The sequence below is a fragment of the Bufo gargarizans genome, chromosome 6 (assembly GCF_014858855.1).
Source record: "Bufo gargarizans isolate SCDJY-AF-19 chromosome 6, ASM1485885v1, whole genome shotgun sequence".
NCBI classification, from domain to species: Eukaryota; Metazoa; Chordata; class Amphibia; order Anura; family Bufonidae; genus Bufo; species Bufo gargarizans.
The window spans coordinates 243,642,267-243,667,595 of record NC_058085.1 but is presented as its reverse complement, the minus strand read 5'-3'; the positions used below and the strand labels follow the sequence as shown (position 1 = coordinate 243,667,595).

The 25,329-nt window shown below is 45.6% G+C and overlaps 1 protein-coding gene across 3 annotated transcripts in view; it reads right to left on the bottom strand.

The window, feature by feature from the left end:
- KDM2A (lysine demethylase 2A) overlaps positions 1-25,329 on the bottom strand; it is a 286,076-nt gene that overhangs the window by 11,399 nt on the left and 249,348 nt on the right. For all 3 annotated transcript variants that reach the window (XM_044296600.1, XM_044296601.1, XM_044296599.1), the window contains one exon: positions 10,191-10,780. In XM_044296600.1, the coding sequence (XP_044152535.1) occupies positions 10,191-10,780 (590 nt within the window). The remainder of the gene's footprint in view (positions 1-10,190; positions 10,781-25,329) is intronic.

Below are 25,329 nucleotides of genomic sequence, written 5' to 3'. Positions count from 1 at the left end.
GTGAAGAAGTCAGGGTTTGGGTACCAACATTCAGGTTTTTATCACATGCGTGCAAAAACGCATTAAAACGCTTTGCACTCGAGCTGTAAAAACTGAATAACATAATTGCAGCCAAAACTGACTGAAATTGTGTGTGCACTCGCGCGGGTTTCCCGTAACGCATCCGGACCTCTTCCGCGATGGCCGTGTGAAAGGGGCCTTACAGACATTGAACCTCTCAGATGTTGTGGTTTAGGCCGAATGCACACGGCCGTCATCGGTTGCTTATCTGAGTTCAGCATGGGGAAGCCATTCAGGGAAAAACTTCAGATGCTGTCCTCACAATTAGGCCGTATGCACACGGCCATGAGCGGTCCGTGGAACCGCGGCCTGGATTCCTCCTGAGAGCAGGAGCGCACGGCGTCATTGGTTGCTATGACGCAGTGCGCTCCCTGCTGCCGCCACAGTACAGTAACACACTGGTATAGATCATACCAGTGTGTTACTGTATTGCGGCGGCAGCAGGGAGCGCACGGCGTCATAGCAACCAATGATGCCATGCGCTCCTGCTCTCAGGAGGAATCCAGGCCGCGGTTCCACGGACCGCTCATGGCCGTGTGCATTCGGCCTAATTGTGAGGACAGCATCTGAAGTTTTTCCCTGAATGGCTTCCCCATGCTGAACTCAGATAAGCAAATTATTCGCTGTGGTAGCCTCAAGCTTTAGGTCATTAGTGACATTGGTCACTCGACATCTGTCACGGCCAGAATTGCGGAGTAGTGAAAATCCAGCAGTGTAGAGCTAGCCTTAGGAAACAAAGTTACCACAGGAACAGATACTGTGGCAGGGCTCTGTAGGGACATAATAAGTCTACAATATGCAGCAATGGGAGTATTTCATAGCAGTCTGTGGGGCATGGAGCAGAAATCACATGATTGCGTGTTCAAGTCCCCTAGGGGGGAGAAAAAAATAGTATAAATAAAATATTATATATACATTTTTTTTTATATATATATTTTTTTTAATGAAATCGAATCCCCCCGCCTTTCCTCATACTTAAAATAAACAGTAAAGAAAAAAAATATAGGTATCACCGCATTCTAAGATGATCTAAGTATTACAATATAAACATATCTGTCCTGTCATTTTTCTGTTGCTTCACTTCCCCATAAAATTGAACAAAAAGTGATCAAACTCCAACTCCAAAATGGTAGCAACAAAAACTACAGACCGCCGGATATTTTATTATTAATAAATATATATATATATATATATATATATATATATATATATATATATATATATATATATATATATATATGTTCTGGGGGTTAGAATATGGCAATGCAAAAAAATAAAGAAAAGTTCCAAAGTTTTTATATGCTGTCATTGTATAGACCCTGAAAAAGAAGGTAACAGGTCAGTTTTATTGCATAGAGAATGCAGTAAAAATGAACCCATGAAACAGTGGCAAAATTGTGTTTTGTTTTTATTCCACCGCATTTGGATTCCCCCCCAGAAAACAAGCCCACATAAGTCTATGTGAACGGAAGATAGATTATATTTTCAGCTTTCAAAACAAGACTAAAATCACAGCTTTAGCTGAATAGCTCAATTGTAGCACAAGAAAGAGCCCGCAGGGGTGGTGCTAAACTTATGTATAAAATGTTTCAGTGTTGGCGATTTTTCTTTGACATACTAGAAGGAGAAGGAAACTACATTATGGGGATCTTCCCCCGATATATGTAAATATTCACTTTTAACGGCGGTCACTAAGGGGACTTAGTCTGGGCTATCACCTTTGCTAATGCTACAGCCATGCTCCTGCTCTAATGGCCTGGCAGAAGCGCCATAGAAGTTAATAGTGAAGGCCTCAAGCAGGCTGCCCCTCTCTGGCAAAGCCTGCTGGTGAATGTCAGTATAGCACCGACAATAAAATACATTGCACTACAGGAGCAATGTATTTTAGAAACAAACAGCCCTTAATTGGCTATTAAACAGTAAAAATAAAAAGTAAAGATATAATGTATAAAAATATTCCAAGTAAAAGATTTTTTTTACTTCTCCACATATTTGGTATAGTCACGTCCATAACTACCCACACTACTCAATTATCTTGTAATTTATCCCATATAGTGAATAAAAAAGTGTTATGTACCCCAAAATGATACTAATGTAAACTACAAGTCATCTTGCAAAAATCAACCCCTCACACATCTCTGTGGAAATAAAAATGGTGTGGCTCTTGGGATGCAGTGATGTAAATATATATATATATATATATATATATATATTGTTTAAAGTAGTGCATGTAGTAAAAAAAAAACTTAAAAAAAAAACTATATATATTTGGTATTACTGTAATCGTACTGACCCAGAGAGTAAAGTTAGGCTTCATGCACACAACCGTTGTTCTGGTACGCATCCGAGCTGCAGTTTTTGCAGCTTGGGTGCGGACCCATTCACTTCAATGGGGCCGCAAAAGCACTTCGTGTTGCTCTGTTCCGTGGCCCCACAAAAATAATATAACATGTCCTATTCTTGTCCATTTTGCGGACAGGAATAGGCATATCTACAATAGGCTGCTTGTTCTGTTAATTGCGAAAGGCACACAGGCGGCTTCAGTGTTTTGCGGGTCTGCACAAAACCGTGTGCATGAGGCTTTATTGTGTTATTTTTAACCAATCTCCCTCCCAGAAAGAGTTAAAAGTTTAAATCATTAAGTTATGTGTACCACAAAATAGCACCATTAAAAACTACAACTTGGAATGTCACCAAATGCTGTATCTGACATAGCTTCACAGTTATGGTTTCACCTGGTTGCTGCAGTACATCATTAGTGAGGCGGGGTAAATGTGCCAAAGCTAGTCCCCTTATGCCAGGCATCCTCAAACTGCGGCCCTCCAGCTGTTGCAAAACTACAACTCCCAGCATGCCTGAACAGCCTACAGGTATCAGCCTACATCAGGGCATTGTGGGAGTTGTAGTTTTACAACAGCTGGAGGGCCGCAGTTTGAGGATGCCTGCCTTATGCTATGGTTTCATGGCCTTTGCCAGCACCAGACACAGAGTAAATGGATTATCACAAGGTGCTGTATCTGACATGACTCCGCAGTTATGCATGCACTATACAGCCACACTTTCACCTGGTATAGGTGAAGTAAATTGGGAGAAAAGCTAGATGCTCCAGTTATGCATGTACCAGATGGCCAGATTACACTCTTATGCACTTGGCTGTTACCCGGCTGTGCCTGTATTGCAGCCCGAAAACAGCGGGTCCGCAATATATGGGAACCGGCCGTGTGTACACCCTTTCACTTGAATGGGTCCACAATCCAGGAGATATGGCGTGGAAAAGACACACGAATCAGAAGCCTATGGAAGCCCTACAGAGTGCTTCTGTGGGTTTTCTGCCCATGCCTCCGTTTTGTTCCTCTTAGAGAGCCCAGTACCGCCCCTCTTACAGTGCCCAGCCCGCCTTCCTTGCACTGTCTAACTGCCCCCAGCCTCCCACAGCCTCTCCTCCCCCTCCCTCACAGGCGCAGTACCCACTGAGGGCTGCGCCTGTGCGATCAGCAGGAGACTGTGGGGAAAGAAATCGCTGGCTGGCTTCACTGTGGCAGGCAGGCAGGCAGGCTGGAGAAAGCGCAGGGTGCAGCAGCGATCGGCTATCCTCTGTGCTTCCTACCAGGCTGACTGAGGGAAGAGCGAGAAACGGACGTCACTGGCCTCGGCGCATGCCCAGTGACGAGTATGAAGCTCCTGCCCTCAGTCTCCTGCTGATCACACAGGCGCAGCCCTCAGTGGGTACTGCGCCTGTGCGAGAGTTCGTTCGGCCGTGAGGGAGGGGGAGGAGAGGCTGTGGCAGGCTGGGGGCGGTTAGACAGTGCAAGGAAGGCGGGCTGGGCACTGTAAGAGGGGCGGTACTGGGCTCACTAAGGGGAACAAAACGCCCCTCTGGGCACATTCAGGGCTCATTTGCATATCCATAAAAGTCGTTTTTTACAGAAACGACTGGACGGATTACAAGATAAAAGAGCACAGCCTAATCAAGGTAAGCTGTGCTGCATGGCTGCTTTAAAATCGGATTTTGGGTTAGGGGAGGTGACAGAATCCCTTTAATGACCAGATGATTCTCATAGTCGTATTCAAAGAGTTATAACGTTTTTACTTTTGTATCAATGTTTTTGCATCACCACATCCCAAGACCCACAACATTTTTATGTTGGGCCTGATTTTTTTAAAAGGAAAAAAAATAGTTTTTGCATCGCCGCATCCCAAGGCCCATAACTTCACTTTTCTTTCTATGGAGCGGTCTAAGGGCTTGATTTTTGCGGGACGACTTGGTTTTCATTGGTATCATTTTGGGGTGCATAACACTTTTTGATCACTTTTTATGGCAAATAAGCAAAAAGCAGCAATTCTGGCATTCACCATATGGGATAAATTACATAAAAAATGTATAGTGCAGGTTGTTACAGATGCAGCGATAAATATATGGAGGGAATTTTATTTCCACAATATTTACTATTGAAAAGTGTTTGTATATTTAGATATTTTTTTTTAACCATTTAATAGTTCCACACAGGGCAAATATCGCTTCTACAATTCTTACGCAGTACAAGAGAATTACGATGTTTGTGCAATACTGAGAGTCACCAGCAGGCTGCACCAAAGAGGCGCCTGCGAGGATACACCAAGTTTTCAGAAAGCTTTTGATGTGTTAAAGAGACATGTCAAAAGTTTTCATTGTTATGGACTATAGAAAAAGTATTGATGCTTGTTTTATACACTTGCGTCACACTGCTCAGACACCGCTTAGTAGAAAAATCCTGCTCCCTGGATGTACCACCAGGCACCCACACAGCTTTCCCATTATCTTGAAGATGGGAGCGGGGAAGGAGCGCATTCCAAAGCCCTAGGTACATGTCAATGAGAGGGGGCTGCAGAGCTGCATCCTAGCTGATTTCTTAAGTCAGCCCGATGGAAAGGAAGTGTAAGATTAACCCATTGAATGCTTGCTATTGTTTCTCAGCAACCAATAAAAATGCACCACATTTAGTCACCGGGAGCATATATTTTGTGTGAACACTTACAATAAACTAAAGATTTACTTTGACCGCAATGGGTGTGTCAGAGTTTGATTTCTCCGTGCACATTAAGACAATTTTCTACTAATTTGGAGCAGTACATGAACCTACCTGGTACCCTGACCAGATCCCAAACCGTTGGCTTACAACGTGGGGCTCGAAGGACATGTACCCAGGGCTCCAGTACCCTGATGAACAGACGAGGAGGACCTCACTAACTGACACCAGAACTGCAGCCCATGATAAGCGGTAGGAGTTACCTTACCTCCATGTCCCCTTTGGTGTAGTCCATCCGTGCCTGTCTGAGGGAGTCTTCGAGGGTGAAAGTAAGAACCCCATGTGTTTTAATGTACTGTGTTTAATCACTGACTGAGACACGGCTCTCCTATTTGCCTGTATCGGAGTGCAGCCCTCTTGTCTGACTTGATCATCAGGTCCAGTGATTACTCTATACAGGTCTCTAGATGGCTTCAGTAGGTGCAAGAGACGATGGGACAGAACGCAAGTGTCCCAAAGGGTTACTGCTTAACTGAGCAGTACGTGGCGGACAGGAGAGTAAAAGGATTTGTGAAAAGTCTGAGCAAGCTAAAGAATATGGTATATGTAAAGGACCGTGGTACATCCTAAGGCGCCTCCTTCGCAGCTGGAAGAAAGTTCTTCCTTTAGTTTGAAAATTCACTATGCCATGTCCAGATACATCCAGGCTGCCTTGGTTTTCTATATAGTTATAGCAGGCTTTGTTCAGCTGTAGAACAAAAAAATGGCGCACCATAGGGTAATAATGTCTTGAATAGAAAATAAATGATATCTCCAAAAATGCAGGCTCACCTTGTAGAGTTGTGCTAAAAATATGCACAACTGTAGTGTAGGCACATGTAGGGTTAGCAGAAGCCCCTTTATGGCGGATGGTGTGCAGCCCGGGATTCAAATACTTCTGATCAGGGATGCCTGGAATACCTCAGGAAGCCGGTAATTCAGTGAGGTAGAGATGTCCCACCGCGCAAAAAACACCCGGTGGTTGAATTAGAATACAGGGTTCTTTTATTGAGCAAGCGGTACAACCCGTTTCGGGGATATACCGAATGCAAGTAATTTGTACCTGAAGAAAGGGTATATCCCCGAAACACGTTGTACAGCTTGCTCATTAAAAGAACCCCCTATTCTAATTCAACCACCGGGTGGTTTTTGCGCCGTGGGACATCTCTACCCCTTTGGTTTTCTATATGACCTGATGACTGGTCCAATCCTCCACAAAAGGTTGTCGTCACACATTGCAATTCCTTGGTTTGGGATGGTTCAGTCATTCCACACATGAACATTATCCTAGGAAAGACTCCCTCCTGTTCTGCTCAACGTGACAGGCTTCATCTTCTCTAAACGTTTCAGTCTTTTCTTTGCTAACCCCACATTTTTCCAGGCATGCAAGCCTATCTAGTCTGATTAGGCCGTCTGCAGCTTGCCAGCATTTTCGGCGTTTCTGACGCTCTTATTGGAGTTAAACATTACAGCTTTATCTACAGCCCATATGTCAGTAATAATTCACCCTTGGTGGCAGATTATCTCAGCGGGCCACACTGATTCCAGGTGAGGGTCCTCTTCATCCCCTGGATACCCAGTGGACACATCTTTCCATTGGTTAAATTAATCTATATTTACATCTATCCTCCGCCTCTTGCCCTGGGTTTTTAGACAATCTATTTTCCCAAGACCAAAAATTGGCCCAAGACCAAAAAAAAAAAAAAAATCTATTTTCTGGCAACCAACATTGATTTTAGGGGGGTTTTGCAAGAGGACTATAACTTTCTTGTTGTAGGCCAGAAATCCTTTTACCACAAGATCTATATTGTGTTTGCACAATGTAGGAAAATGCGCCGGCCTATGCACAGTCCCGTGGTTCCGGCCACTAGAGAAGACTTTTTCCTATATTGTGCAAGCACAGTCGCTGCTGCTGGACTGCAGGGTGGTCGTTACCACATGAAAACAAGAAGCGTATAATGTGATAGAAAAATGAATCAAGCCAGCAAAGGAGGCAATAATGATAATTCCATTTTTTGCCTAGAGTACATAAAACAGTGCAAATTATTATTTTACGTGTCAGCACTTTCCTTCCCCTCTTCTCTGCATCACTGCATCCTAGCAGGATGTTTTTATAGCTTACTTTCTGTTTTCATTAGATTCCTGCTGGGTTTGCCAACCAAGCCCATTATGCTTTGCTCTGTATTGTTTTTCAGTGCTTGCTACACCTAAACATCAAGAAGGGAGTAGTAGGGGTGTTACTACTGCAGAGGGAACAGTGTGGAAGGAGGAAAACGCTCTAAAACATTACACAGCAAAGATAATGGGTTGCATCACAAGGGACATACATGCCTGTGATGAGACATAGTCCTACCACTCTACAAATCACTAGTCAGACCACACATGGGGTACTGTGTAAAGTTCTGGGCTCCTATGAACAAGGCAGACCTAGCAGAGCTGGAAAGGGTACAGAGGAGGGCAACTAAAAAAAAGTAGTAACTGAAATGGGTGGACTACAGTACCATGAAAAATTATCAAAATTAGGGTTATTTACTTTAGAAAAAAAAGACGACTGAGGGGAGGTGTAATAACTATGTATAAATTTATCAGGGGTCAGTACAGAGATCTCTCCCGTCATCTATTTATCCCCAGGACTGACTGACGAGGGGACATCCTCTGCATCTGTAGGAAAGAAGGTTTATACACATAGAAGAGGATTCTTTACGGTAAGAGCAGTGAGACTATGGAACTCTCTGCCTGAGGAGGTGGTGATGGTGAATTCACTAAAAGAGTTCAAGAGGGGCCTGGATGTACCAGTATTTCTGAAGCCTAATATTACAGGTTATAGTTACTATGATTTCTGGAGAAGGGTCATTTATCCAGGGAATTATTATTCTGATTACCTGATACGAGTTGGGAAGGAATTATTTCTCCTAAAATTAGGAAAATTAGCTTCTACCTCAAAGTTTTTTTTTTTTTTTTTTGCCTTCCTCTGGATAAAACTGCAGCATAACAGGCTGAACTGGATGGACAGATGTCTTTTTTCAGCCTTATAAACTATGTGGGTCATTTATTAATCAGAAATACACCTAAATTAGGCGTATTTCAGGTGCAGATGGCGGCACAATGGTTAGGTGCACCATTATCTGCGACTTGTCCCCGCTCATGCCATGTTTAAATAAATGGGTGTAGCGTGGGCTGGGAAGGGGATGGCAGGCCAGTCTTATTTACCATTTTCTATGCCTGCTTGAGACTTAGAAAAAGGTATAAATGTAAGACAGCTAGAAAGCAGTCTTACATTTAGAACAGGCGCTGGAGTTATGGAGAGGCCTGCACCTCTTCATAACTTTGGCAGATCCGCTGCCCCTATGTTACCATCAAACTCAAACAACACAAATCCAACCCTAAAGGCCGTTTCACTTTCAAGACCAAATACAGTCCAAGTGGATACCGCAGTAAACAAAACCAAAGCAATAAAAAAGGGCAGTAGTAAAATGTAATTTTTAATGTTATGCCTTAACATTCAAAGGCCCACAATGCTATTCATAGACACCACCCCTTACAGGACCAGTACCACAAACAATTCCCTACCATGAAAGTGTGCTTATGCCTAAAAAGGATAAACCAGCATTCATAAAGGTATACACTTCTTACTGGAGAACATGTACAGTTAGGGCCTTGATTGAAGGCTATGATGCCACATGCAATATGGGACGCCATGTATCACTAATGGCTTTGATCCCATGTAACAGTCCCCCCACCTTGTAAGGGGTAATATATCCGGAGGTGCGACTACATCAGGGACTAACCAGCCCATATAGATGTAGCACTAGCCCCGTGTCCCCTGATTAATCTGGGGCTATATAAATAGATGAAACGCGTAGGGGTCACATCTATTTTTAGGTTTCCTAGCACTCTTAACTATCAGTGGTAGGACTCTACCCTTCTGACCTTTCTGCATTATAATACACACACGTACCAGATGGTAAGAAACCTGTGTGGCCACAGATTGTGGAATACAGCAGAATCCCCATTTTTCTGTGGGGACGGGAACAACCCGATTGGGTGTGAGATTCAAGCAAGGCCCTACCTGTACACGTTCTCCGGAAAGCAGTGTATACCTTTATGAATGCTGGTTTATCCTTTTTAGGCATAAGCACACTTTCATTGTAGGGAATTGTTTGTGGTACTGGTCCTGTAAGGGGTGGAGTCTATGAATAGAATTGTGGGCCTTTAAATTTTAAGGTATAACATTAAAAGTTACATTTGACTTACTGCCCTTTTTATTGCTTTCCCTATGTTATTATGTATGCTGTATTTGGTTAGGAAATTCACCAGAAAAACTGTAAAACATTTTGGGACTAGAGAAAACCATTTGAAGGCCCTTTTTCATGTGCCAAGAATCTGTTCAACAACTGGGAAGGGATGTTCTTAAGTGCACTTTTTCCTGATCATTGCTCTGTGTAAATATGAACTACTCAATGAGCATGAAAACACTCATTTTGTCAGGTGATCACGTGGCTGTGGCACATAAAAATCATCATTTGCAAACAGGCATATACTGATGGAAAACCATTTCTGCATGTAAAAACAATGCTCATCGCTGCTAATGACCAGGCAATAATAGGGAATTAATGTTTTTTCCCCCATAGTTGTCTGTCAGTTGGCCCACAGCTTTTGTTTTCATAGAAAGCAAGATGAATCTATAATGATCCATTCTGTAATGATCCAGAGAGATCCTAGTCACTTATGAGCGGGTCAGGTTTCTGTGTTGCTAAAGGAAAGTACAGGCCCATTTCACTTGTGAGATACATTAAAGGTAGGTCTGTGGCATTGGAGAAACACAGCTACTTTCCTCTAGGGTTATGTCTGCCTAGGTCATGGATCAGCAACCTTCAGCATTTTAGCTGCAGTGAAACTACAGTCCCCAACAAGCAAACATGCTCGGCTGTTCTTCTAACTCCCACAGAAGTGAATGAAGCATTCTGGGAGTTGTAGTTTCTGAACAGCTGGAGTGTCTGAGGTTGTTCATGCCTGGTCTAGGTGATCTGTTTGATATTGGGCACAACAAACTTTTTAATGGGTGACCACAAGTGCAACACTCACCATTTGTACCAGGCCTTGCAGACTCTCATACAAACACATAGCTCTTTTCGCGTTAGGTACTGGAAGACAGACAACCACACATCCTTTTGCATGGACAGATCATCTTTTCGCTGCCCAGCTATCAGTCCATTCTCAGCTTCATCTTCATCATCATCATCCTCATAGTCATCCTCATCATCCTCCTCATCTTCATCCTCATTTGGTGGCTGGGGAGGAGGTGGGCGAAGAGAATGGCGGGGATATGGTGTAATGGCTTGCAGTTTGGGGACAATAGAAGAGGAACTGAGCTCTTTTGGGGGTCTCTGGAGGGTAACGGTGAGGTAGGAGCCCCGATGCCAAATACGATCAGCCTCTGACTGTCCACTGGGATGGTTTTCTTTTTCTCGGGTTAGTTGACGTCTCTTAGCTCTTTCTTCTCTGCTGGCATGGGTTGCCTGTGGTGTGGTTGCTGGCGGTGTTGGGGGACCAGACGTTGGGGAAGGAGGCAGAAGGAGAAGTGGCGGTGATGGAGGACTCTGCCCCAAAGGAGGCCGTAAAACTTTGGCTGATAAGTGGGGGTCCAGATCACAGTTATCTAGAGCTTTTCGTTTCTAAATAAGAGCAGAGAGAAAAAAAGGTTATTTAGAAAGTACACCAGCAATATAAAAGACAGTTTGTATAACTATTCAAACCCAATTTGAAATTAGGTTCACAAACATTCAACTGTTTGCAATAAACTTAAAGGGGTTATCTCACTTCGGCAAATAGAATTTATTATGTAGGAGGTTAGATAGTTTAGAAGCCCCTATATCCGGTTTGGAGGCTATAGCACAGCTGGCTAGAGGTAAATGTCCTGGTCCCGATGGACTACCTCTAGAGGTTTACGTCAAGTATGCTGCCCACATCAACCCATTACTGATTAGCATGTATGAGGATGCATTCCAAAAAAGATGTTTACCGCCATCAATGTATGATGCAACCATAGTGGTTCTCCTTAAACCAGGCAAGGAACCAGACGAGTGTGGGTCGTATCAGCAGATATCCTTATTGAACATAGACTATAAAATTATAGCAAAGATTTTGGCCATACGTCTTGGGAGAGTAGCTAGTACCTTGATCCATCCGGACCAATCTGGATTTTTGCCAGGTAGATCCACCACTCAGGTTGTGACCCAGATAGGTATACAGAAAGGGGAGAGATGGGCTTTGGAGTCTTTGGATACCGCAAAGGCGTTCAACTCTGTTGAGTGGCCCTATCGGTTTCAGGTTCTTAAAAAATTTGGTTTTGGTCCTAATTTTATACAATGGATAGACATGCTATACAAACACCCTAGGGCGGGCATATTAGTTAATGGGTTGATGTCGGATAGCTTCAGATTGGGGCGAGGTACATTACAAGGATGTCCTCTGTCACCATTACTGTTCGCTCTAGCTATAGAGCCACTTGCTATGAGAATCAATAGGGGTCAAAATCGGAGAGCCGGAGGATAGGGCCGGCTTGTATGCTGATGACATTGTGCTTTTCATGTCACAATAGGAAGACACATTCCCTAGAGCAATCAACATAATTGAGATATTTAGCCAATACTCAGGACTGAGGATTAATTGGTCCAAGTCGACCTTAAGGAAAATGGCGGCACTGGTGCAAAATCAAATAAAGTTAGGGTGCACGTCCCCAGGGAAATAGGCTTCTTACCCCAATGTATAGATCCAGAAAAACGGGCGGCACTCCAAAGATAAGAACAAGTGAACCTTTATTCACCCAGGTGGTGCAACGTTTCGGCTCTGCACTTGAGCCTTTTTCAAGGCTTGAAAAAGGCTCAAGTGCAGAGCCGAAACGTTGCACCACCTGGGTGAATAAAGGTTCACTTGTTCTTATCTTTGGAGTGCCGCCCGTCTTTCTGGATCTATCTATCTATCTATCTATCTATCTATCTATCTATCTATCTATCTATCTATCTATCTATATATATATATATATATCTATATCTCTCATATATATATATATCTATCTCTCTCTATCTATATATCTCTATCTATATATCAAAAGATGCTGCATCTTTTTACACTCTGAATATCCAACCTCTCAGAGTATTGCAAAGATAAATTCAGGGTATGGCAGGGATTACCACTATCAGTGCCAGGCAGCATCAACTTGGTAAAACTGATTATTCTGCCTAAGTGTTTCTATATTCTGCAACATGCCCCATATATAGTCCCAAAAGCATTTTGTCAGAAACTTACTTCCTTGATGTCACCCTATATATGGGGTGCAAATAGACCAAAGTTATCTATATTAAATCTGACACTTCTTAAAAAGGAAGGTGGCATGTCCCTACCTGATATACACTTATATTACCTAGCTGGGCAACTGAGAAACATTAAAACATGGATATCACTGGGAGACAATCTCTGCAGGCAGGAAAAATATCTTGCAGAATACCTAGACCTCACTAATCTATGGTCAGTTCTAGAACAGCCTAAATTGTTTCCACGTAAGCTGTTGCAGATTCATAAGGTAGCTGTTCAGGTGTGGTCAGCCTGGAAGCGTATATATAATGTAGGGTCAGACCTATTGGAGACTCCGATTTGGGATAACCCCATGTTCCCTGACCTGATGGTACTGCGGGACGGAGCATTTTGGAAGGAACATGGGGTTGTCACGATGGGGGAACATATATAGTAATAATGTTTTTAATGACTGAGTCCTTGAGCCGTAGACATGAGTTGCCCAGGAGCGCATTTTACAGATTCCTACAACTAAGGCATGCCATGCAAATGCACCATCGTGATGCCCCAGTTCTATTGTCCACCTTTCCGATGATTGGAGTCATACGTTCACAAGCACCACGTGGCTTTATATCAGCACTATACACCCATCTTTGTGTAAAACAGAGGAAGCCCGATGCAAGCACTGCCAAAATGGAAAATAAATGTTTCCGGATTTGTCCAATGAGGATGATGAGGATATTCTTGAATTCCCTACCCTAGTTTCACCCGCCATAAATAATACGTTTATTCAACTATGCATAATACATCAAAGCTACATGACTCCACAGAGGCTACATAGGATGGGAAGGCTTGCCCACTCTGGGCGTCATAGATGTTCGTCAGAACGTGCTGATTTCTGGCATCTTATATGGGCGTGCCCTTCCATATATAAGTTTTGGGAGGAGGGGGTGACTAAGATTTACTGGGATGTGTAGTGCCGCTTCACCCTAAGGTTTGCCTCTTTGGAATATTGGATGAGATTCTTTACTCTCACCATGTAAGGATATTCTTGAGAGAAACACCATTTCTAGCACGAAAAGCAATAGCCATTAGATGGATGAGAGATAGAGCACCCACTTTAGCGCAATGGAAACTACTGGTCAACACTATTATCCTATATGAAAATATTGTTTTCAAGAATAGGGGCTGTATACCCAAATTTCATAAGGTTTGGGGGGTATGGTGCTCATCACCACGAACACTCTATTCAGTTCGCAGATTATCAGAAGCTTTGCGGATGGAACAGGGTAGACAGTTACAAGGTTTGACAGGACGAAGAAGGTGGGTCGTGGTGAAATAGACAAGCCACTTTAAGTCGCTAATTTATGGTGCTTTACGTAATAGAAGTTTGAGTATCCCCTCTAGAGATAGCAGTATTTACACCGATACAGCACAGGTGTTAACTGTTTTATTCACTACGTTATGTATATGACATCTGTAGATTGCACTTATGTACAAAGAGTGTCAGTATAATTGGCTTTGCGTGTTCAATAAAGCGAATAAAAAAAACAAAAACAACACCACATTTCTGTTAAACGTGCAGTTTTAATCTGGACTCCTGAACGCCCCTAAAACTCAGAAATTTGAGGCTGATAATCCTCAGGAGGTAGAGTCCATATGGGGCCCATCATTACTGGGGGAGGAAGGAGAAGAAAATAGGATCCTTTTCTCCCTCACTGGCTGTATCAGAGGCAATGAGGGAGTATTCCTACTAAGCTGAATACAAGTTTTGGGATGACTGGGACATTTACATTTTTTTATTGGGCATGTAAATGTGTATTTTATTTACTCACAGGGGTGTCTATGTAGTGCTTTTACACGTGAGGGATTGTAATAAACCCTGCTCCCGTGCCAAAAATTTAGCAATAATACATTAAAAGACGGAAGTCAATGGAACCGCGAAGGTTTGAATTTAAAAACAAAAAAAACCTGCACAGAAAAAGGAGATTTTTGTGAAACTCACCTGTAAAATCTTTTTCTCGACTTTTCCATTGGGGGACACAGACCATGGGTATAGCTTAGAGGTATTAGTAGGAGGGACACTATGCAAATACAAAAGAGCTCCTCCTCCTCGGGCTATACCCCCTGACTCCACGAGGAGAAGCTCAGGCGTTGCAAAGCATTAGGAGAAGGAGACAAGAAAAAAATAACGGAAGCCATCGGATCAAGCATAAAAGGCCCAACCACAAATAAACTGAAAAACCCCTCCTGCAACAGGCAGAATGGGAGGGAGCTGTGTCCTCCAATGGAAAAGTCGAGAAAAAGATTTTACAGGTGCGTTTCACAAAAATCTCCTTTTCTCGTACTTTTTTCCATTGGGGGACACAGACCATGGGACGTCCTAAAGCAGTCCATGGGGTGGGAAAAACATCAGCACCGCCAGGAGGAACGTCCAATGGTCAAACAGGAACCACAGCCTGTAAAACCCTGCGGCAAAAGACAGCATCAGCCAAAGCCAGGGATGCAGCTGATAAAACTTCATAAAGGACCGCAAGGATGACCAGGTGGCCGCCTTACGCAGCTGACTCGCAGAGGCACGATTGCGCCTTGCCCAGGAAGCCTCCACCACCCTAGTGGCGTGAGCAGCAATTACCGGGGAACCCTACCACGTGCGCGATAACAGCTGAGCGGATCCATCGTGCCACAGTGACCTTGGAGGCCGCCAGACGCCTACGAGGTCCCTCGGAAAACCACAAGGAGGAATCAGAACTGCGAACATAAGCGGTAGCCGTTAGATACACTTCCAAGGCCCGGACGTCAGCCAGGGAGTGTAGAGCGCGTTCCTTTGAGTTTGCCAGAGAAGGGTAAAAGGAGGGCAGGACAAGATCCTTGCTAAAGGTGGAAGAAGAGACCACCTTTGGCAAAAAGGAGGGAACCGGACGGAACACAACCATATCCTGGAGAAAAACCAGAAAGGGGCTCCTGGCGGGAAAGAGCGGCGAGCTCCGACACCAGTCTAATGGGAGATGTGGCCAAGGAAAACCACTCTCCAGCTGAGAAAGGTCAGGAAGACCTCTCCCAGAGGTTCGAAGGGGGCCGTCTGCAGAGCACGCAGGACCAAGTAGAGATCTCAAGGAGGCAAAAGGGGAACATACGGGAACCAAATGTGCCACCTTCTGAAGAAAAACCTTCACAGGACCCATAAGTGCAAGGGACCCTTGAAAAAGGAAGGCAGCGCCGAAACCTGACCATTCAGGGAACTCAGCGACAGTCCCATCTCAAGTCCAGACTGAAGAAAAGACAGCACCATCGGGATGGAAAAGTGAAGGGGAGGGAACCCCGAGTTCTCACAAAAAGTCATGAAGGCCTACTAGGTACGATAGTAATCTGTGAGGAAGCAGGCTTCCCCTGATCATAATTCTAACCGCCGAATCCGAGAATCCCCTCATCTTCAGGATGACGGTTTCAACAGCCACGCCGTTAAACGAAGAGACCGTAGATTCCGGAGGAAGAGAGGACCCCGAGACAGTAGAACCTCCCTGTCGGGAAGAAGCCATGGAGACACCAGCGCGTCCACCCAATATGCCTTCGGACCTCGGGCGCGAGCCGGAGACCTGGGAGCTTGTTGTTGAACCTATGACGACATCAGATCCACATTGTTTCGAAAGTCCGCAGCCCAGATGCCTATTCCCGGAAGGAATACCGCTGACCACACCGAAACGTGTGACTCCGCCCACAGCAGAATTAATACACATATATATATATATATATATATATACACACACACACAATATATATATATGTATGTATGTATGTATGTATGTATGTATGTGTATATATATATATATATATATATATATATATATATATATATATATATATTATATCTAAAATTTATTTTTATTTATTTATTTTTTAACCTCCCGCATCACTGTCCGGCTGCGGTTCCCACCTTGATGGCTGAAGTAAGTCACTCTTAGCTCAAGGATGTTGATAGGGAAATGATACCGTTGTCGACCAAACCCCCAGGATCGAGTGGGACCGGAGAACGCCGCCCCAGCCAGAGGCAGGCATCAGTGTTCCAGGAAAAGAACGGGAGTAATGATCTTCCCGCCTTCAGGTTCATAGGGAGCCCACACCAAAAAAAAAGCTTCCTGAACCTGTAGAAAATATAAAACAGAACGCGTCACCTGCAGATGTAAGCGTACAGACCACGAGATGTCTCGTCCCAGAGGGAAAGATCTCCTGTCGCAGCGACAGAGTGTGAGAAAAAAACTGGGCATATGGTACGGCCTCGGAAGAGGACACCACAAAACCCAGGACCCGCAGGTAATCCTGAAAGGAGAGACACGGGGAGCGCAGAAGGTGCGACACCGCAATTTGGATCCAGAAGACCTAGTAGTCTGAAAGAAAAAAAATTATCGGTCAAGGCATCCAAAAATATCTCCAGAAGGAGAGCTTCAGGGACGGGAGGAGAAGGATCGTGGAAGTCGATCAACCATCCGAGCGGTTTCATTTGAACAGTGATCCGGACATTGTTCCAGGTAAGGCCGCCAAGAAATGTCCTTGGTGCGAAGAAGAGCCATAAAAGGCGCTAGGATCATGGTAAAGACCCTAGGGGCAGACGCTAACCGGAAAAGGGAGGGCGACAAAAACACAGAGTCGGCCACCCATAGCAAGCGCAGGAATCGTTGTGAGATTCTGCGATCAGGCCATGCGGACAGGCGTCCTGGAAGTCTACGGACGCGAGGAATTACCCTGGAGAAGAGAATCAATAACGGAGCGGAGGGATACCAATCTAAACTTCCGTATCCGGAGGAAAAAATTTTGAGCAGCTCCGGATCCAGGGTCGGACGCACCGACGACTCCTTCCTTGGAACGATTAACAGGTCTGAAAAGAAACCCGTGCCCTGTTCCTCTGGAGAAACCGGGGTATTAACCCCCCTGGTCCAGAAGATAAGAAACTGCCATCCAGAGATCCAAGGCATGGAACGGATCCCCCGGAACGCTGGATGTAAACTCTACCTTGTAACCCGACGTTACAATTCTTAGAGCCCAGGCGTCCTGAACATGAGCCCTCCAAACCTGTGGAAGTAGCAGGGAGGCCGACTGCGCCCTTGGACACCATAACGGCTGGGGCTTGAAGGGAGGGGGGGGGGGGGGTTCCTGCGGGAGTCCTGTAGCCCCCCCAGCGACGGGGCAGCGAAAGGACTGGTACTGGAACCGGAGGACCCGGTTCGAAAGGGACGTTAGGACGTAGGTGTGGAATGTTAGAGTTCTTGCCCCCAGATAGCGGTAGAGAAAAACTCGTCCAGCTGAGCCCTAAAAAACCTGGAACCCTCAAAGGGGAGGCTAGTAAGGGGACACTTTGAGAAGCGTCAGCGTCCCACACTATCAACCCGACCTCTCTGTGCAGAATGACGAGAGGGCTACAATGCGGGTAACGAGGGAATCAATGTCCATGGAAGCCTCGCAAAGGAATTTGGAAGACAGACACCTGGAGAACCAAATCTGGTGTGTCAGTAGACGCATCATGTTCTGCCAGGTTCAGGTGGTGGCGCTGCAACCACACCTGGGGAGAACACTGGCCTAACGTGCCCGCCAGAGATAAATGGCTCTTGAGAGAGAATCCAGGCGCCCGTCCAGAACGTCCTGCAGAAAGGAGCCGGTAAGGACAGGGAAGGCAGTGATCCTGGACAGTGGGGGATCCACCCTAGGGGAGAAGACCAGCCCTCCCCACTGCTCAGTCGTAAAAGGATGATCCTGTCCCAGGTTCTGGGTATGACCGTGGAAATCCCTAATGGATAGGAAAAAACGCGGCAACCTATCGCTTCTTGGACGGAAAACAAAAAAGGGGGGAACACCCGCGTAGAGGAGAATCCCCTTGGAGATTACAGGTGTCACGGACAGCCGCTACTAAGTCCGCCAAACGTGGGGAGCTCAGGCGGAGGGACCAGCTCCATGACCTCGTCCGAGCCGGACAATCCCCCTTCAGACCTACGCTCCTTGGGGGGGGAGAGTCGTCTGAACACGCTGCCTCTTATTAGTCAGGCGACCTCAGCGGGAACCACTGCGGGGAGATGGAGTGGTAGGGGCCACTGGATTGGCAACTGCCATACGGTCCAAAAAGGACATGGCTGCCTTGGCGACTCAGGACAAATCAGCGGCCGCGCAGGACCTGGCAGATGGCCAAGCGTGTACCGCTGGGACAGAAATTAACATTTTTCCCCCTTTAAAAAAATAAAATAAAAAGGCTTAAAGTGGTTTGAATTTAGAAAGTCTGGACTGGGGCAACAGCCTTATCACTGAGCTACCAGCTTGCCTTAGGAGCTGGGTTGGGCAGGAAGGAGATCCTGTCCAGGGCCAGGGCAGGAGGCACAAAAACCAGTGGTCTAACAGGACCCATTGGAGCCTGAGAAGGTGACTAGGCTTAGGCATGATAACTATGCAAGAAATCTACAGTTGTAGTTAGAGAAAAGAAACCTTAACAGTGTCTTCTGGGAATCGAACTAGAGATCGTTCACATCAGAAGCAAGGCATTTATACACACACACACACACACACACATACACAGCTAGACAGCTGTCCAGAGAGAAGCAGATTGAATAGGGTTAAGATGCCATTACTCTGTGTTGCTGTTGAGCAGGGGAGCGTGGGAACCTTTGTAGCAGACGGAGGAAGATGCCGGAGCAAAGCGTCAGGCTCCGCACCCGGCCGCGTCAGGCTCCGCCCCCCGGCGGATAGAAGCACGGGAAAAAAATTGCGCGCTCCACTCCTTGTGCTTTCTGAAAACATGTCCCCCAGTGCCGAACACAGCAAAGCGGGGGTTAACAAGGCACCATGCACGCCTGCAGTTGCAGCCCAATCCTCGTTCTGTCCGAGGTCTCTGACGGGGCGAGTGGTTGGTGGGTGCTGCTGCAAGTTATAGAAGCAGCACCAGCAGGGAAAAGTCATGCCTCATGAATAAAAGATAAAAAACTCAGAGAGCCGAAAGTCCCAGCAGGGAGATTAGCCAGAACAGTGCCTCCATGCCCTAGAACCCACGGACAGAGATAACCCCTTCAGTTCACCCAGGCAGCCCATAGACATATCTGCAGGAGCAGATAAGTATACTTATCTGCTCCTGCAGTCTTCTCCCTCTGTTCAGGACCAGCAGGGCTCACCTCTTCAGACGTCTGACTCCAGGAGTGCAGTGCTCTGGATGGAGGGCAGCAGCAGGTGACCCAGCTGGTGGGATGCCGGAGCTAACAGGTCGAGCCCGGATCCACTTTTCTTGGGGGGAAATGGAGGCAGCCAGGCAACGTCCCAAAGACGGTGGCGGGCACTCCACGGGGGACCAGGAAGGCGCCGTGCCGACCTGAGTCCCCATCTAGAATAAAAATAACAAAAAGGAGTAGAATCGGAGAGTGTCAACCTCCTTCACCAGACACTAAGCAAAGACTGAGCTTCTCCTGGTGGAGTCAGGGGGTATAGCCCGAGGAGGAGGAGGAGATCTTTTGCATTTGCATAGTGTCCCTCCTACTAATACCTCTAAGCTATACCCATGGTCTGTGTCCCCCAATGGAAAAAAGTACGAGAAATAACACACACAATCTCAGATGGACATCACTGATTAGTGTTCATTGGGTGCAGGATGCACGCAAGCAGTTTTGTACGTGCATGCAAAAGACTGCAGTATAAAGAATTTTTAGTTAAAAATCTGCTACCAGTATGCAGTCAGGATAGGTGCTGGTACTGGGAGACTCAATTATTATGGGTACAGATAGGGCGTTCTGTCACAAAGACTGGGATCGTCGAACGATGTGTTGTCTTCCCGACGCTCGAGTTTGACACATTGCGGATCGGGTTGACAGATTACTGGGAGGGGTTGGAGAAGATACAGCAATTATGGTCCATATCGGAACCAATGACAAAGTTAGAGGTAAGGGGGAGCGTCCTTAAAAATTATTTTAGGGATTTAGGACACAGGCTTAGGGCAAGGACCTCAAAGGTAGTGTTTTCCGAAATATTACCTGTACCACGAGCCACAAAAAAAAGGCAGTGGTAGATTTGGGAGGTTAACAAGTGGCTCAAGAACTGGTGTAGGAAGGAGAGGTTTGGGTTCCTGGAGAACTGGGCCTTCTCTGTCAGCTACAGGATCTATCGCAGGGATGGGCTGCACCTCAATGGGGAAGGGGCAGCTGTGTTGAGGGAGAGGATGGCTAGAAGGTTGGAGGAGTGCTTAAACTAGGTACTGGGGGGGTAATTATGTTACAGGATGTGAAGATAGTGCAGATAGAGACCAGGGGCGAGGTAAAGGAACTGGGGAAGGAATGGAAGGTGGGACTAGAACAGTTCAGAAGGAAAGGTGTAGGATAAAAAAATATATAAACCTCTTAATTGTATGTATACTAATGCCAGAACCCTGACTAATAAAACTGGTGCACTGGAATTAGTGATGTGTGAGGACTAGGGATCGACCGTTAATTTTTTTTTACGATAATATCTGCCGATATTCAGGATTTTGAACGTTATCGGCATCTATTTTGCCGATATTCAGATAACGAATCATGAACACGGATCGCGCTGCTGTCTCTGCTCTCAGTGTTCATTCAGCAGCACAGGGGAGAAGGAAGCAGCGTCCCCCTCCCCCTGTGCCGCTGCCTCCAATGAGAGGAGGGAGGACAAGAGGAGGGACGGGGGTGTGGCCACTGCGCCACCAATGAAGAGAACTCTCTCATTAATTCATATACAGGAGGAGGGAACTGGCTGCAGAATCACATAGCTGGCTTCCGACCTCTATGAGCAGTAGCTGCGATCTGCAGTAGTTAACCACTCAGGTGCCCCCCCCTAACCTCAGTATTAATCATTAATGGTACAGTGCGTCCCCCCAATCCCAGTATTAATCATTGGTGGTGCAGTGCGCCCTCCCCCGCCCAACCCCAGTATTAATCTTGGTGGTGCAGTGCGCGCCGCCCCCCCCCCCCCAGTATTAATCATTGGTGGCAGTGGCACAGGGTCCCCTCTACCCTGTGGAAGTTCCGATCGGAGCCCCAGCAGTGTAAGTTTGGGGCTCAGATCGGTTACCATGGCAGCCAGGACGCTATTGAAGACCTGGCTGCCAGTCAGCTCCCTTGCTGCTGTGTGCACAAAGCAGCAGGGACAGTGTGAGGTCCTATTCACCCTGATAGAGATCTATCAGTGTGACTAGGACAAGGGTTCTGGTCCCTAAGGGGGGGGGGGAGGGTAATAAATAAAAAATAAACACACCAAAATATTAATTATAAATGAAAAAGAAAGATTTACAAAAAAAATAAAAAATACGTCAACAATCAACATATTCATCGTCAGCAGATTTGTGTAGGAATTATTAAAAAAAATTTCAAAAATGAAAACTCACCAAATATTGGTATAAATTATCGGCTATCGGCCTGAAAGTTCCCAGATTATCAGTATCGGCCCTAAAAAAAAAAAAAATATCGGTCGATCCCTAGTGAGGGCTATGACATAGTGGGAATTACTGAGACATGGCTGGATGATAGCTATGACTGGGCAGTTAATGTACAGGGTTACAGTCTGTTTAGAAAGGATCCCAAAAACCGGAGAGGGGGAGGGGTCTGCCTTTATGTAAAGTCCTGTCTAAAGCCCACAATCCGGGCAGATATAAGTGAGGGACATAAACATGTGGCGTCACTGTGGGTAGAAATACATGGAGGAAAAAACTATAATAAAATACTAATAGGAGTTTATTAGTAGTTTTATTAAGCCACCTAATATACCAGAGATCACAGAAAATCTGCTACTAAAAGAGATAGACAAGGAGGCAAATCATAATGAGGTCGTTATTATGTGGGACTTCAACTACCCAGATATAGACTAGGAAACTGAAACCTATACATCTCATAAAGGAAACAGATTCTTAGCAATAACCAAAGACAATAACCTCTCCCAACTGGTTCAGGACCCGACTAGAGGGACGGCGACACTGGACTTCATATTAACCAATAAACCTGACAAAACAACAGATGTGCAAGTTGGGGGACACCTGGGAAATAGTGACCTTAAAGTAATAACAATCCAATTGTCATTCAAAAGAGTGTTTTTTCAGGGAGGAAAACAAAATACCAAACTTCAAAAAAGCTAAATTTAGCCAACTAGGAGAGGCCATAGGCCTAACTAACTGGGACAAAGTGCTCAAAAATAAAAATACAGCCACAAAATTTGATATTTTTAAAAGCATCCTAAAATCTAATTGTGAGAAGCACATACCCTATGGGAATAAAAGGTCAAGGAACAAGAAAAAAAAAAAAAAACTACGTGGATAAATAGAACTGTAAAGAAAGCAATAAATGACAAAAAGAAAGCATTTAAAATCACTAAAAGAGGAGGGTAGCAAGGAAGCACTGAAAAACTATAAGGGAAAAAAATTGAATATGTAAAAAAACAAATATAAGCAGCCAAACTAGAGACTGAAGACTGCCAAAGAGAGCAAAACTAAACCTAAAATGTTCAATTATATAAATGGTAAAAAGTACAAATCTGAAGGTGTCAGCCCTCTACAGAGTAATGAGGGGGGAGTTGCAGTGAGCAATGAAGAGATAGCAAAGCTATTAAATATTTTTTCTCTACTGTATTCACTGAGGAAAACAAACTGTCAGATGAAATAAGTACATTTCCCATTAAAAGTGCCCATCTTACCTTCGTGTCTCTTCCTTCCCTTTTAAGTATGAATTAACGTGATGCGGAATGTCTGTATGACTAGATTACGGCTCCCGCCCCGGCGCTCTGCCGAGTGTATGTTTCGTACCTTGCGCGGATAGTGACGTCACTATACACACTACGGTGAATAGTGGGTACCAAAATTCCTATATACGCGTTTCGGACAGTACGCTGTCCTTCGTCAGGAAGAGGAATCCGGCGCTGCTACTTGGTACCTGATATTTATACACTCTCGTCCAAAATCCAGAGTTCAACCTCGGAATTAAACTCTCCAGGTATCAATGTGTCCATATTAAAAATCCATTTTGTTTCTGCTCTCAACATGCTCTTGATTAAATCACCCCCTCTGGATCCCAATCTGATCAATTCGATCCCACAGAAGGTTGAGCCATTGAATTTCCCCTCATGCTTTTCCATTAGAGTTGAGCGAACACCTGGATGTTCGGGTTCGAGAAGTTCGGCCGAACTTCCCGGAAATGTTCGGGTTCCGAACCCGATCCGAACTTCGTCCCGAACCCGAACTCCATTGAAGTCAATGGGGACCCGAACTTTTCGGTACTAAAAAGGCTGCAAAACAGCCCAGGAAAGGGCTAGAGGGCTGCAAAAGGCAGCAACATGTAGGTAAATGAATTAAAATAAAAATTAAATAAATAAAAATTAACCAAAATCAATTGGAGAGAGGTCCCACAGCAGAGAATCTGGCTTCACGTCACCCACCACTGGAACAGTCCATTCTCAGATATTTAGGCCCCGGCACCCAGGCAGAGGAGAGAGGTCCCGTAACAGAGAATCTGTCTTCATGTCAGCAGAGAATCAGTCTGCATGTCATAGCAGAGAATCAGGCTTCATGTCAGCCACCACTGCAACAGTCCATTGTCATATATTTAGGCCCAGCACCGAGGCAGAGGAGAGAGGTCCCGTAACAGAGAATCTGGCTTCATGTCAGCAGAGAATCAGTCTGCATGTCATAGCAGAGAATCAGGCTTCACGTCAGCCACCACTGCAACAGTCCATTTTCATAAATTTAGGCCAAGCACCCAGGCAGAGGAGAGAGGTCCCGTAACAGACAATCTGGCTTCATGTCAGCAGAGAATCAGGCTTCACGTCAGCCACCAATGCAACAGTCCATTTTCATAAATTTAGGCCCAGCACCCAGGCAGAGGAGAGAGGTCCCGTAACAGACAATCTGGCTTCATGTCAGCAGAGAATCAGGCTTCACGTCAGCCACCAATGCAACAGTCCATTTTCATAAATTTAGGCCCAGCACCCAGGCAGAGAAGAGAGGTCCCGTAACAGAGAATCTGGCTTCATGTCAGCAGGGAATTAGTCTGCATGTCATAGCAGAGAATCAGGCTTCACGTCACCCAACATTGGAACAGTCCATTGGCATATATTTAGGCCCCGGCACCCAGACAGAGGAGAGGTTCATTCAAATTTGGGTAGCCTTGCAATATAATGGTAAAATGAAAATAAAAATAGGATTGAATGAGGAAGTGCCCTGGAGTACAATAATATATGGTTAAGGGGAGGTAGTTAATGTCTAATCTGGACAAGGGACGGACAGGCCCTGTGGGATCCATGCCTGGTTCATTTTTATGAACGTCAGCTTGTCCACATTGGCTGTAGACAGGCGGCTGCGTTTGTCTGTAATGACACCCCCTGCTGTGCTGAATACACGTTCAGACAAAACGCTGGCCGCCGGGCAGGAAAGCACCTCCAAGGCAGAAAAGGCTGGCTCTGGCCACGTGGACAATTTAGAGACCCAGTAGTTGAATGGGGCCGAACCATCAGTCAGTACGTGGAGGGGTGTGCACACGTACTGTTCCACCATGTTAGTGAAATGTTGCCTCCTGCTAACACGTTGCGTATCAGGTGGTGGTGCAGTTAGCTGTGGCGTGTTGACAAAACTTTTCCACATCTCTGCCATGCTAACCCTGCCCTCAGAGGAGCTGGCCGTGACACAGCTGCCTTGGCGACCTCTTGCTCCCCCTCTGCCTTGGGCTTCCACTTGTTCCCCTGTGACATTTGGGAATTCTCTCAGTAGCGCGTCTACCAAAGTGCGCTTGTACTTGCGCATCTTCCTATCACGCTCCAGTGCAGGAAGTAAGATGGGCACATTGTCTTTGTAGCGTGGATCCAGCAGGGTGGCAACCCAGTAGTCCGCACACGTTAAAATGTGGGCAACTCTGCTGTCGTTGCGCAGGCACTGCAGCATGTAGTCGCTCATGTGTGTCAGGCTGCCCAGGGGTAA